This window comes from Leuciscus leuciscus (assembly GCF_965113295.1).
Source record: "Leuciscus leuciscus genome assembly, chromosome: 5".
Classification (NCBI taxonomy): domain Eukaryota; kingdom Metazoa; phylum Chordata; class Actinopteri; order Cypriniformes; family Leuciscidae; genus Leuciscus; species Leuciscus leuciscus.
Window position 1 is genome coordinate 35,288,292 of NC_138729.1, and position 15,698 is coordinate 35,303,989.

Consider the following 15,698-nt stretch of genomic DNA (forward strand, 5'->3'; position numbering starts at 1 on the left):
AATCCTCTTTACATCTTTAAAAAATGAGTTAACAATACAAAATGATATATTACAAAACAATTGGAGTCACATTTTTTCATTTAGCAGATGTTGTTTTTCCAAAAGTGACTTACAAATGAGGAACATCACAAGCAATTTTTCTTAAGAGGCATCAATATTTCTGGTAATGAGTGTTTGTGACCACCAAAAAAAAAAAAATGATTAAAATTTACCAACGACTGTGTTTGATGGTCTTCTCATCATATTCACCATTTACTGACACCTCTCCGCTATAATCTTGCTTGCGTCACCTTTTCAAACCTCAGTCCTTTATTATAGCGATATAGCCTTCATATTGAGAATGAAAGAAAAAGACACAATGCAATCACATCCCCCCTATATATCACATTTTAAATATAAATACTCATATGGAATATGAATCTCTGCTTCATAGAACATGTTTACATACCAAACAATAATTTCAATGCTGGGGAAAAAGTTACAATGATAAACTGGAAGACAGCAGAGTTCAAAACAACAGTATAGTTTTTATTCATATCAGTTTATTTTTAAAACAACAAGACTTTTTCAACATCACTGGATTTTAAAATGCACTAGAGCCATGGGAGACACAGTAGGATTCAAGCAAACAAAGAATCCAAAGGTAAAAATCCAAGGTAATGGCAAGGTTAGAAATATAAACTATATGACTGTAATTTGGACTTCTAGATTCTACATTTACTCTGAATACTCAAATGCTTTAAGGTAAAGATCTTTCCTTTAACAGAGACTTGCACTCTCAGACCTGGAGGAAGACCGAGTGCTTTGGAGATCAGAGGCAGGAGGTGAAAATGGATCTGGACGTTTTATTTGACAAATTATTGTAGAAAACATTGTCTGATTGACAGAAAATTTAAACAATGGCTAGTTCGAATATGTTATATTATGCAAAATGTGGTTGAATATATTAAACATATAACAAAAATGTATACTAGTAGATAATTCTAGTTAATCACTCATAGTATAATGAAATTACATTTTATTAATGAAATGAAAAAAATATCAAATCACTACATGAAATAAATTCTTGGTCTTAGAGCAGTCATGTTGAATGGAATCTACACTTCATGTCTATGTTTTTGCAGCTCTAGTTTTAACTTGGTTATTTCTAATTCCAGTTTTTGTATCTCTAGTTTTTGTTTAACCTCTTGCAACGTGAATACGCCATACATTTTTTCCATAATGTGGTTTAAGGTGCTCTTGCTTGGCACAACGTATGTCTCCGTGCTCAAGGTGTCCCTCTCTGCTGGCACTTGGCTGCTGTCTACATCAACTATATTACAAAAACAAAGTTAGCCAAAAATTAGCAATGCTAGGGAGACATTAAAAAGCTTAGTTTATTGACTAGTTTGTAACAAGTTGTACACAGTCCAAACAGTGATGACGACTATCTAAAACAGAGGACCTTAATGAAAAAAAGCATAAAACATCAGAAACACAATATTATACTTTGAATATTGAATAACAGTGGATACATTTTCTTTCTCATTTAAAGTCATGGAAATGCTATAATGTTTTTTTTTTGTTTTTTTTTCTACTGGAGCAAATGGAAATATAAAAATTATATTTGCCATCCTCTCCCATTAGAGGTTTATCCAACTATGACAACTTCCGCTTCTAAGAAATGTAAAAAGAGTCCATTGGTTAATTTAGGGGGCTTGTTAGTTAGTTTGCTCAAGAAAATGCTATTTGTGGTCTGTAGCACACACTTAGATTAATGTTTGTTACATAATTTGATATATGAGATTAAATAGATAAATATGTTTTGGTGCTGTTTTTGCAACAAAAAAAAATCTTTTCTCGGGGGAGCATGCCCTCGGACCCCCCTAGACATTTTTAAAGGTTCACTATGTGCCTTTTTTTGTTGTTGTTCAAAATTAACACAATGGAAATATTAAGTCACTACATCATCAATCCTTCTTTCAAAACGTGTTTTTGTCTAACCCTCATTGTATGTAGCCCTCAGTGAGCCTATTGTAAGTGTTTATTAATTGAGACCTAGCGGGTTGCTGCGTCCATCAGCCAATAAGCTGTTCTTACAACAATAATTTCTTAATATTGCGGTTAATATAATTGTTACAAATAAATATACATTTTATGATAAAGTTTTTAAAATATGTGCTATATTCATGATAAACCCATCTCTATTACTTACGGACATCCATCCGCACTGCATCACCACGCTGAGGAGCACCTTCTCCATTACTGGCCTCACAGAAATATGAACCGATATCCAGCTTAGACACACGCGGGAACTCCTGATCACACAAGCAAAACCATTTTACAAGAATAATATACCTTACAAGGTATAAACCTGGAGTTATAAAGTGAAAAATTAAATTCAAATTTGAGCAATATACAGTATAGTACCGAATGTTTTGACCAAAAAGTTTGATGTGACTATATCCACCTTATTTTTCAAGTAAGCCATTTGTAAATTTAATGGGTCTGACTTCCTGTGTAATCCGCTTCCAGTTATTTTTAGCTGTAAAAAAAAAAAAAAAAACTTAAATATTGCAAAATGCTTGATATTGCAAACTGGTGTTTCTTAACCTATTATTTTTATGTAGTGGCTTAGTTATAAACACGCTGTTTTGTAGCCCAACAGTTTTACCATTTACTGCACTTTGTTATTCTTCTCGTTATTTCCCTATAGCAGCTAATGAACCGGAAGTCACATTCAAAGAAAATAGCTTACTTCTGCGTTGAAAAAAAGGTGGATACATACCATGTCATTGTATATGATATTTTGTATTTTCAAATATTGTAGATCAACACTCACCAGGACCCCACTGAGAGCGTTCATCTTGTAGGTGAGGTTTTTAAAAGAGGGGAACTTGCTGGGATCGTCTGGGAGGGGAGTGTTGTCTTTGTACCACTTATAGGTGGGTGGGGGGGAGCCATCATTGTCGAAGCAGGTCAGAAGGGCGTTACTGCCTGTTGTGACTGATGAAGGAACTCTAGATACGGGCTTGGAAGGAGGCACTGTAGAACATTATTTAATCAAAGCTATATATTGTGTTAAAAATAAACAACACTGGACCCCACTGACATTCATTGTATGTATCACTTTTCAAAATATATTATTTTGTGTTCCACAGAAAAATAAATGCATATAGACTTGGAACATTTTTGAGTGAACTATCCCTTTAAAACTGCAGGTTAAAGGTGCTATAAGCAATTTCAGTAGTTTTGGTGATTTCTAATTGGCTTAGCCACTGAATTAGACCACCCACGAACTTTGTGATTGGCTAAAATTAGGCTGGGCCATTCCCTATTGCTGTTTATAGCTCAGGGTTATGATATCTCATGACATAAACATTTGTGACATCTATCAGGTAGTAATGATTATGTAAACAACACAATATGATTTACCAAGGACAGTGAGTTTGACTGTCTTCTCTCCATATCCACCATTTCCAGACACCTCACAGTCATAGTTTCCAGTGTCTGCTCGCGTCACCTTGTTGAATCTCAGTCCTCCAGAATACACAGTGATACGGCTTGCATACTGAGCTGAAAGAAAAAAGATGCACATCTTTCCTCAAATTGTCATTTTACACACAATAAGGAAATGCAACTGCAAGGTTACAATGATGACTCTGGATAACAACCGTAAACTTTTCATCCATACCAGTTGGCTTGTTATCAAAGTAAATGAATGACTGAGAGCCCTTGAGATCCTTGAACTTCCATTCTACTCTGGGTGTTGCTCCAAAGTCAGCGGTGTAGGTACATTTCAAATCAGCTCCTGAAAAAAAAAAAAGGTTGAAAACTTTGAATAACCTGATGCATAAATGTGCATGTTTTTCATCAATCCTTAAATGAGCATCACCCAAAACAGGCAGACCTTTCCTTAGGCTAGCCAGCCAGCTCTCAAATAAATTGTTACATTTGTAACAAACACCACACAAATTACTATTCTTCAGTGTGAAACCTATGCAGGCAGGCACCACATCAAAAGTTCTCCATTGGTAATATATGATTTCTCATGACACATAGAAAAAATTATAATTGAAAAGACAAACAAACAGAAAAGGTCAAATGAAACTCACCCTCATTCTCCTTCACTTTTACTGATGGATTAGGAACAGTAACCGTAAATCCGGCATGTAGGCCTGCAGACAGAAAGAGATTAAGAAGTTAAGAGATTTATTCAATCTTTAATTACATCAGTAAGAAAAAAATCTTAAAATCACATTAAACACATTATAAATTGCATTAACAGAGGTTCCCTATCAGTCAGTCACGTTCAACGTCACGTAACTGAACTGATGAATTGGATCTCACCTGAGAGCCCAATCACCTTCAAGTGTAAACTAAACGAGCCAATGGACATAGGTGTGCGAGATTTGCATCGCGGACATTTAACACCTCGTGACTAAACAAAGGGCGCCAATGTGAGTATGCACCGACGCACAAAATGGCAGGGGTAAAAGCGTAATTAAAAAATAAAAAAACGCTTCGTTTTTTTGGGTTGACGCGCCGCGTAAAAAAAAAGCCGACCAATGAGATTGCCGCTTTTGTTCACGTGCCTGGAGTTACAGTACTTGGTGACGCTCAAGCACAAAACGGTCTAAACGAGCACACATTGCTAGAAGAAGATGACGAAGAGTAAGTAAGTAGACGAAGAAGAAGATGCAACGAGGCAAGATGAATGTAGAGCTGCTGGTCTCTGAACACAAAAAAACTTTATGACAAAAGCCACAGCAACTACAAAAATCTTGATAAGAGGGAGTTATTATGGAGAGAAATTGAAGTGTGCAGCCTTTGAAATTAACACCCGCCAACCCGCCAAATGCAGGTAAAAATAACTCCGTAACTTTGGCGGACCAACGCTGTCAAATCACTAGTCAATTTGGTGTGTTAGCCTACTATGTTTACTCACTTTGCTGGGGAAGTTCATGCAAGTCAAATCTGCGCGAATTTAGCGCAAATATTCAACTTGTGAGTCATCGTGATCCATTAAATACAGCGAATTGAGTAGAATCTGCGCATTTCTGGCTTACTTGAACACACTCGTCACTACGCAACAAATAATGGTGCGCTTGTTTACTTGCATTGAAGCAATAGCATAGATTAAAAAGCATGTGGTTAACAGAAAAGACAATGCCATGTTCTTTGTAGCCTACTGTATTGATCTGTCCACCTAAATACACTTTTGGTAAAAAAAAGATGAGAATGAATGAGGAAGGGAGGAGATTGCTGGATGATAGGATTTTGTTTGAATAAGAAATGAATGTCTGAAATCCAAATTGTTATATATATTACATAGTATAGAACATATATATATATAAGCTGTGAAATTTCTTTTTTTGGCTAGTAGAAGTTCTGAATGGCCGATAACTAAATTTAGTAGCCAAATTGGCCGGTGGGTGAAAAAGTTAATTTCAAACCCTGGCAGTGTGTGAATGGTTTTGGCAAGCACATAAATACTGGCTCTCTTCTTCTTCTGTGTGACAAGCGAGTGCCAGAAGCATAAAGTTCTGCAGCGCCACCTTGTGTACCGGGGTATTTCTGCTGTCAGGGAGTGAATTTGCACGTTCACTCGACACATCGCCAGTGAAAATCGCTTGGGTATGAACACAAAGATGCATCGAAAACCGTCTCGAAAAAAGCTGCCGATAATCGTCCCGGTGTGCACGAGGCTTAAGAACTGGAAGATCCCGGGCCGTCTGGGCTACTCTCTGAGAAAACAAAGGACCTTTCTGGAAATTAACATTTGAACTCTCTCTTGCAAAATTAGCATCCCCATCCAAGATGCAATCATCCAAGTTGATCACCTCAGTGTTGTCTTAATTTACATTTCTTTCCCTATCTCTTCTCTCACATGCTACATCTACATCTATTCCATCTTTGAATTGATTATGTAATTGGCATGATACATTAGACTGTGAGAGAACGGCCGGTGGCGTGATTACTGATGAGCGCCACCTGCGCGCTAAACCAGTCTCGTATCTCTCATGGTGGCGCTTCGGAAGCATAAAAGGAGGAACGACGACAGTGAACCAGAGAGAGAACCAGGCCTGGACTTTTTATATTATGTTTTGTTTAAGTGTGTGCCGCAGTCGTTCGTGTTGGGCTGCCGCCTTTACTTTCGTTTTGTGTTTTTTATTTATTTAGAAAAATCCTGGTGTTCCAGGACATCAGCCATCTGGGGTTTCAGGTCAACAAGGAAAAGAGCAAACTCTCCCCCGAGCAGAGAATCTTTTTTCTCTGTATGGAGTTGGACTCATTCGACATGACAGCACGTCTCACGAACGAGCGTGCTCAGTCAGTGCTGAACTGCCTGAATTCGTTCAAGGGCAGGACGACAGTTCCACTAAAACAATTTCAGAGGCTCCTGGGGCATATGGCATCCGCAGCTGCAGTCACGCTGCTCGGGTTGCTTCATATGAGACCGCTTCAGCACTGGCTTTCACGATGGAGTCCCGAGATGGGCATGGCAACACGGCACGCACCGGGTGGCAATTACCCCGGTCTGTCTCCAAACCTTTAGCCCATGGTCAGACCTTGCATTTCAACAGGCAGGAGTTCCCCAATATAACAATTGTCCAGGCATGTTGTTGTCTCAACAGATGCCTCCACCACCTGGGATGGGGTGCTCATGGACAGGACCTCGACTGCAGTGGCACATCAGCTGCCTCGAGTTGCTAGCAGTACAGCTTGCACTGCACCGCTTTAAATCGCTGCTACAGGGCAAGCATGTATTGGTCCGGTAGGACAAAACACTGCGGCCGTTGTGTACCATCAGGGTGGTCTACGCTCCCATCGCATGTCGCAACTCGCCCACCATCTCCTCTTCTGGAGTCAGAAGCATCTGAGGTAGCTTTGCGCCGTTCACATTCCGATTAGATCTGTGCTTTCCTTCCTGCAAGAAGGGCTGGAGCGAAGGCTGTCTCCGTCCACCCTGAAAGTGTATGTTGCCGCAATCGCCCCACATCACAATGAGCTATATGGTAAGTCTGTGGGAAAGCACTACCTGATCATCAGGTTCCTGAGGGGCGTGAGAAGGTTAAATCCTCCCCGCCCTTACCTTGTACCCTCTTGGGACCTCTCATTAGCATTAGCAGCCTTACAGAGAGTGCCCTTCTAACCACTGCAGTCTATAGAGCTTGAAATTCTGTCTCTTAAGACTGCACTCGCTTCTGTTAAGAGGGTGGGGGACCTGCAGGCATTTTCAGTCGATGAATCGTGCCTGGAATTCGGACCGGCCAACACTTAAGTAATCCTGAGACCCCAGCCCGGATACGTACCCAAGGTTCCCATCACTCCTTTTAGGGATCAGGTGGTGAACCTACAAGCGCTGCCCCCAGAGGAGGCAGACCCAGCACTTGCTCTGCTCTGTCCCGTTCGCGCTGTGCACCTATACCTGGACCGAACACAGTAACACTTAGGACTCCGTGAACGGCTTACGTGGGCTATCTGCTCCACAGATGAGTTCCTCAGCTGGCGAACCACGCATGGAGTTCCTCCAGCACCTTCGGCAGTCAGACACGGCGGAGGTATCGGACACTTGGTCTAGCAATCGTGTGTATGCCCAGAAGGTTAGCCCCTGTGCTAGACTAGGTGCCCATGTGTTGTGATTCCCCTAAGGGCGATCCCACATGTGTATTCTTCCACATTACGTCTTCCCTGTCAGCGAGCCTGTGTCTTTCCCTGGCAGAGCCCCTCTGCCATCTCTGCTCAGTATAGACTTCACCCTAGCTAGACTGAATCTACCACAGAGACCTTCCATAATAGCATTGCCCTGTTGGCCAGTCCACCTGTGTAACTCCACATGTAACCTCCTTACAGGCGGGATGTTGTCTCCCTTTCCATAGGTACGTAACATCGAATGTGACTAACTGATATGGAACATCTAGGTTACTAATATAACCCCCATTCCCTGAAGGATGGAACAGAGATGTTACATCCCATCGCCACATTTCACCCTTTGCAGGGAGTTTGATTGACAGGCGATCTGACCAATCATAATCCGCCATCCGTCAAATCCACCATTTTTGTCCGACAAAGCAGTCAGTAGATTAACGTTGGTGGATTTGAACTTGAAAAACGGTGTACTAAAGTCTTTCCACGGTTAAAACAACATTCCTTCTGATGCTCATTCATGTTTATTTGATGCTATAAATTGACTAGAAGGAAGAGATGATCGGTTCACGAGCAGCTTTAACTGAGGCTCTACAGCGATCTGTCACGACACATTAAAGAGCCACAAAAGGGTATTTATTGTTTAAATTTCTTTTTAAAATGACAAAATTTGAAAGTGGAGACTTTGTTTCATATCAAAAGTAACCTGGTCTGTCTTGTCTGTCAGCGCGTTGTCACTGTGTCCTATTTGCTCCGCGATATATTATTCACTGCATGAGAACATGCTGTGGTGTGAGAGAGGTATTTTATTTAAATAAAATAAATAATAAAATAAGTGTCTGGCTTATATGAAGATGATGTCAGAACATCATTACACTCTGGAAATGTCTAGGTTACTATTGTAACCCCTGTTCCCCGAAGTAGGGAACAGAGACGTCACGTCGGAACTGAACTGATGAATTGGGATCTCGCCTGAGAGCCCCCCGCTCCGCGAAGCGGTTATATAAGGAAGCCTGCTTGCACTTGCACATTCAAGTTTTGCACAGAGGAGCCGAGACGGTGTGTCCTGGCCGTTCAGTGGCGGAACTGCAATTGACCGTTTGCAAAGACCCGCCCCCTTTAGTTACTACGCAATGTCTGACAAGCCATGCCTCTCTCACACCACAGCATGGAACCCTGTTCATTTGGGCAGGCTCAGAAAAAGATCAATATTCCTGAAAAACTATGCAAATGATGAACACTTCAAGATTTAAGAAAACATATTATAGTATTAAAAACAAACACATGATTTTTCCACATAGTTTACAAACATCCCGTGTGATCTTCTAATGTGTTCTATGCTCATTGGACACCTGGTTTGCACAAAGCTGTAAATGTTTCAGATTGGGTGTTCAGATGTGTTTTAGATAGATATCTTCTCAATAATGTGAAGGTTAAAATAAGTTTATTATTTACCCTTTAAAATGACTTATTGTAATTTGAATGACTCAATTTTGACAAACATTACAGCAAAGGATGTAGGTTACGACCAAGAAGAGAATTGTAGGTCTATTTTAAAACAAGCACATTTTTTTTCTCGTTCCATTAAAAAACCATCAGACCTGCTACAAAATCCTTGTGACACTAGCAAACATTTCGACGTAAACAGGCTACATTTCATTTTAAAGAGTGTGAGGTTTCATCAAAAAGCTTAAATTTTTTTTCTATCACAGAAATACTTAGGCCTACTAGATGAACAACGGAAAGTTATGGCTTATTTTCTGAAAAAAAAACGGGTAAACAGAAAACATAAGTTATGAATTTAAAATTCATATATTATGAATTCACATTCATTCAAACACGTTTTTCTGACAATTCTTTCAATCATCATTTTTCAATTATCATTATTTTATACGTATAGCCTACGTTTCCCCATCTGCTTAGGATGTGTGCGAGCGCCTAGCCCAGGGGTTCCCAAACTTTTCCATGACAAGGCCCCCCAAATACCGTTCTGGTCAAGGCCCCCCTTTTTTGCAGGATGTGTTATTGAACCCATCGACAATACTACGCAAATGTAGAAATAAATAAATAAATAAATAAAACATCTAGGTGAACATCAGATTATGAGGTGGTGTTTAATACCAGCCAATCAGAAAGATTATAGAGATGCACCATTACAATTTTCTAAACCGATTCCGATTTTTCTTTGAGTTTGACCTGCCGATACAGATTTTAGCCGATTCCGATTTCATTTTTTTTAACCACTTTACAGCACACACAAATATTTATTTTCTATATATTTTTGTTTATAAAACACCATATACTTTTACCAAAACTGAATAACAAAAACAAGTTTAAATGGGTAGGCCTACATTTTCTATAAATATTTTTGAGTCATTTTCTTTTCTGACATAGCCTACTCCAGTATGGAATTCCAAAGCTGCCAATATTAAAAATAAATAAATACAAAAGCATTGGTCAATATGCGTCGACTTCAATGTAGCCTATTCATGGGTTTCATCAGGTCCCTTTCCACAGGTGTATAAAATCAAGCACCTAGATTATGAATGCAGACTGCATTGTGCTTGATTAATACACCTGTGGAAAGGGACCTGATGAAACCCATGAATATGTGCCCTGCTTCCATGGGCGTCAGTTTGGTTTGAAATGTGCTGGGGACAGAGACGCATTCGGAAGTGCATTTTCAGAAGTGCTGGGTACACGCAGAGGTGGAAAGTAACGAATTACATTTACTCGCGTTACGTAATTGAGTAGTTTTTTTGTGTACTTCTACTTTTTCAAGTAGTTTTTAAAATCTGTAATTTTACTTTTACTTAAGTACGTTTTGTTTGAAGTATTGTACTTCGCTACATTTTAAATCACATCCGTTACTGAGTAAAAAAAATAAAATAAAATTATAATAATAATTTACAAAGTTTGAAAAAAAAAAAAAATCGCGCTCCGGAAACTGCTACACTGATTGAAGGGCGGGAGAACAAACGTGCAAAAAAGGTGACGCTGACTCAGCTGGAAGAGAAACGCCCTCGAATTATTATGACGCGAACCATGGCCAGAAGGCTATGTGAATATACTTTAGATCTAGGAAAAACGCGTGGTTAGATATCCAATTTGCTGAAAATGTGGACGCAATGTGGCTCTAAAAGGAGGAAACATAGACCATCTATCCATGCAGATAAAGGTATGTCCCGTTTGCAGAGCGCATCCCCGAATCCAGTCATGCAAATGGAATTAACATGCAGATGTCACGTAAAACACGCAATGATGTAGGCCATATGAATAAATTGAAATTATAGCTGTGCAATCAATCCAATCTAGCCTAGAAATCTAGACGCACCCTAGCGGCAGCAAAATTATTTTGCAGCCAGGGTCAGTCTAGCGACCTTTTTGCTGCAAAAACCTAAATTGGGTCAGGCCAATCACGTCGTGTATAGAGTAGGCGGGGGCGGGCTTAACATATGACGACAGAGTTGCGACGGTTCCTGCCACTTGAAAACAAAGAATGACGGCTGCTGCGGATGGAGAACAGCGGTCTTTCGAATCGGCTTTGGCCGCAACTCTGGAGGACTTGGAGTTAAGTTTTTCTTTGAGAAAAGAACAAAGAACGGCACTTAAGTCATTCTTAAAAAAAGGAAGATGTGTTCGTAGTTTTGTCGGCCAGATTTAAAAGTTGAATCTATCAACTAACGTTAGCTCCGCTGTTGGGAAAACGCTCTGGTTGGTTGAAGCGCTGTCCTATTGTGTGCAGAGGGAATTTGAAAGACAGCCGTTTATCCCACCCATCAGATTGACCGTGTCTATGGTGAGTTGCCAGACTAAACATCTTGATGTACGTCTGGCTTGCCAGGCTAAATCCAATCGCGACATGGTCTCAAAGCGCAAAAAGACTGCTGTGTAAATGTTCTGTGTGCCTGTGTGAACGAGCTGCTCCGGTTTGTCTACTGCATACTCAAGTATGCCTGATGCTCGTTGTTTTCGGCGTCTAACAAACAATATGAGGACATGATTTAATGAATGAACATTTAGAGAGCTGCTCTGAGAGAACGCATAATACACTCTGCTGAAACAGATCTTCACTACCCGTCAAAATAAAAATTTGGTTTAACTAGGAGAAATTAATATCAGAAATATGTTACTATTGTAGGCCTACAATAGAACATACTTATCAAAATAATAACAATAATATGAATAATAATAAAAATATTATTTAAGGAATATATTTTTTTCACCCAAAAATGGAAATTAGCCCATTATTTACTCACCCTTAAGTCATCCTAGGTGTATATGATATTCTACTTTAAGACTAATACAATTGGAGTTATATAAAAAAAATATTTTCCAAGCTTTATTATAATGGCAGTGAATGGCCGTTTCTGTTTTGAAGTCCATAAAAGTGCTTCTATGCATCATAAAAGTGCATCTATCCATCATAAAAGTGCATCTATCCATCATAAAAGTGCATATATCTATTATAAAAGTGCATCTGTCCATCATAATAGTTAACCCATCCATCATAAAAGTGCTCCACATGGCTATGGGAGGTTAATAAAGGGATTCTGAAGCAAAGCAACGAGTTTGTGTAAGAAAAATATCCATATTTACTATAGCTTCCGGCTCTAAAGCGCAATTTATGCGAGTAATGAGACGTACTGCTGATATTTACGCTACACAACGCTACTTCAACGTCATAAGTTACGCAAGTTGTGCTTTAGACGCAAGTAGACTCCGTATGGCTGTGTGGCCGGAAGCTAGAATTGTACATTGTAACATATTAAATATGGATTTTTTTTTTATGAGGAAAACTCATTGCTTCGCTTTAGAAGGCCTTTATTAACCCCTCAGAGTACTTTTATGATGAATAGATGCACTTTAAAGGACTTTTTTTTTTAACATAACTCTGATTGTATTTGTCTGAAAAAAGAATGTCATATACACCTGATGACTTAAGGGTGAATAAATCATGGGCTAATTTTCATTTTTGAGTGAACTATCCCTTTAATACCATAAACCGTAATATTTTCTGAGACAATATCATACTGTGAAAATCTCATACCATTACAACCCTACACGGGAGAAACCCCCGCTGTTAAAAAAGTTACTCAGTAACTTTTACTCTAAGTACATTTTAAATGAGCTACTTTTTACTTTTACTTGAGTAATTTTTTAGACCAGTAATTTTACTTGTACTTAAGTAAAATTTTAGTCAAGTAGTAGTACTTTTACTTGAGTAGAATATTTTATTACTCTTTCCACACGCATTCATTTTTTTCTCTCTTTCGCGCAGGTTATGTTTTAAAAGACGATGTCCTGTTGTAGCTCAGGCACGGCCCCACTTTTCAAAAGGCCCATCCAAAACGTTAAAAAAAAAAAAAAAAATTTTTTTTTTTTTTTTTTACTATATTGTCAATAATTATATAAAAAAAATCGCCAATAAGCTCATAATTTGTGCTAAAATAGTGTTTAGTTTTAAAAACCATTTTAAAAAGCTGGTTATATTTTGATGTTTCTGCGCAAGTTCAGCAGACAGTGAGGTTCGGGTTTGTTACGATCAGAGCTCGTGAGTGGAGAGCGCATTTCTGAATATTCCGCTCCGCTCGCTCATTCCGCAGTGTCGCTCGCTCAACCCAGATGTCCTGTTGCCTGGTTCGAAAATATGTGGAATAAGGGCTGCTTCCGACTAAAAGGTTTTTTTTTTTTTTTTCTAGTCGACTAGTAGGCTAGTTGTTCATTTAAGTCATTCGTGGACAAATCTCCCCTTTATATTAATTGAATTACTTATATAGCCAACAGGATAATGAGCGTTTACGTAATATAGCCGCACTCAAGCGCACAATCATTACTTTTACCGGTTCTTTGTGGCAATCTTTATGCGTGCGGTCGCTTTCAGAGCGCTCACGTCCGAGAACTGACACGTTGTTTTTTTCCCTCATAAATGCGAACACGAAAAATAAAATAAAATTAATTATAATTTTTTTTGTTGGGTCTGACAATGATTACCAAATTTCTCTCATATTGCTCCTCATAACCACTGAAAACGGTCAAAAAAATTGAACCAAAAGTCAAATTAATATGGACGGAAGTTAAAAGTGGTGGGTACAAAGACTCATGACGAAATCTGGTGGGTACGCGTCCCCCCCGTCCCCCCCGTAATCGACGCCTATGCCTGCTTCCTTTCCGTGAGTTCTGACCGAAAAATGGAAAATATCAAGCGCTTCCGTTTCAGAGTCCCTGTTTCATGTTTGTTAGCCCAGGACATTTTACAAATCCAGACCAAACGATGTTTTACGGCCATGTCCGGAATAAAGAGTAGCCTATCCATGTGACATGTCACACAGTAATATTTAGGATTTTGACCATATACTTCGCAGTCACAGACCGTATCAACGTTAGTGAGCTATACTTATTGTATTTCGCCACAGGGTGTCACTGTGGCCTCAACCCTTCGCCTTGGCTTACTCTGAGCTCGATTGCTATGTCTGAGGTAAACCACGCCCTCCTCATTACCCTACGTAGGAAGAAATGTAGGAAGAAATAAATGAAGAAATAATAAATGTATAAATACATAAATGTATAAATAAATAAATGTAAAAATAAATAAATGTAGAAATAAATGTAGAAATGAATAAATGTATAAATAAATAAAATAATAAATAAATAAGGACAAAAATAAATATATACATAAGGAAATAAATGTATAAATAATTATTTATTTTCGTTTTTTTGCTTTTCTATGTATATTTATTTATTTTTCTTTTTTACATTTATTTGTATATTTATTTATTTTTAATATTGGCAGCTTTGGAATTCCATAGCTGCGGCCCCCACTTTGAAAACCCCGGGCCTAGTCTACTATTAGATAACAAAAACATCACACTTTTACTTTATTATTCTACAGCGACTGTTAACTTTTTTTTTGCTATGAGTCTCTTTCCAAACACATTTCGAACGAAATTTGCTTCTTCAAATTGTTCGACTCCAAATATTTGCGAGTTGGTTTTCAAGGATCATTGACGCCGATTCAAAATAAAGATTTATGGAATTGGTTAAAGGACACATCATTTGAGTGACAGGTATGGTGTTTAATTGTTTGTTCTTGCAGACCTGTGTAGCCTACTAAATAAACAGTTAAACGCCAAATTCCACTATATATATATATATATATATATATATATATATATATATATATATATATATATATATATATATATATATATATATATAGCAGTTAATTAAAGATTTTCAAAGTTTATACTGAATAATCACAGCAGTCATTGAAAACGTGGACGCTTAACTTACCTGTGACTGAGATAGAGAGGCACACAAAGACGAAGGTTAGCATATCCACGTACTCTATGATAAAAAGTCTTCCAAAAATAGTCCACTTTTCTAAAAAAAAAAAAAAAACACAAAAAAACCCCACCTTATTTAATATTGTTACTAGAACTTTTAGGGAGCTGTGTATTGCCCTCACAAAGCTAAGTCAGGATAAACTGGAAGGTTTAAACTAAACGCCCTTTCGAGTCATAGACATAAGACGCGTCATTGTCCGCCTTGCTGTGATACGTCAACGCGTCCGCCAGATAGCTCCGGCCTCCGGGCAATACCAAAGCTGTGTTCAAAATCGCCCCGTATATTCTCATTCACTACATTACTCCATTAATACAGTTAACTTGAAGGAGTGAATGCGAGTGAGTGAATTCGGCTACTGAGTGCGCTGGAAGGGCTTGCCATTTTTCCATATTTTATGCTTGCTTTTTAACAGTCATTTGAAACTTAGCATGGCAGCTCCAGTAGGCTTGTAATGAAAGGATTTATCTTGAACTCTGTCATGGAAACTAACATGTAGGGGTCTTTTTATGCTTTTCCACTTTTTCAACTAGTTGTGTAGCCTATGTTGCTGTTTGTGCATAAAAACAGATCTGCAAGGTTGAGCCTACAAAGCTCAAAGTTCTCCAAAGGGAGATATTTTATTTATTTCACTTTTCCAGAACCACATGGCTCACTTGGACTTCAACGCGATTTTTCCGGATCTTATGAAGTCACATAAGAAATGTTTCAAATCACTTATGAAC

The 15,698-nt window shown here is 38.5% G+C and overlaps 1 protein-coding gene across 1 annotated transcript; it reads right to left on the reverse strand.

Moving 5' to 3' along the window:
* Positions 1–522: 522 nt before the first annotated feature.
* f11r.2 (F11 receptor, tandem duplicate 2) lies at positions 523–15,005 on the reverse strand. The gene is made up of 7 exons (XM_082169402.1): positions 14,923–15,005; positions 4,095–4,157; positions 3,674–3,790; positions 3,415–3,555; positions 2,822–3,024; positions 2,195–2,297; positions 523–1,312 (listed from the first exon to the last, which is right to left on the reverse strand). Exons 1-7 carry the CDS (start codon positions 14,963–14,965, stop codon positions 1,098–1,100), a joined length of 885 nt encoding a protein of 294 aa, XP_082025528.1. The 5' UTR covers positions 14,966–15,005; the 3' UTR covers positions 523–1,097.
* Between the last annotated feature and the right edge of the window lie 693 nt (positions 15,006–15,698).

Bases quoted from the DNA above. Each gene is read 5' to 3' on its own strand.
- f11r.2 (XM_082169402.1), bottom strand. From the start codon at position 14,965: ATGCTAACCTTCGTCTTTGTGTGCCTCTCTATCTCAGTCACAG. The intron at 3,791-4,094 runs GTGAGTTTCATT...TTTTTTTTTCAG, and splicing joins AAAAGTGAAGGAGAATGAGG to GAGCTGATTTGAAATGTACC. The intron at 2,298-2,821 runs GTGAGTGTTGAT...TTGTGTGATCAG, and splicing joins ACGCTCTCAGTGGGGTCCTG to GAGTTCCCGCGTGTGTCTAA.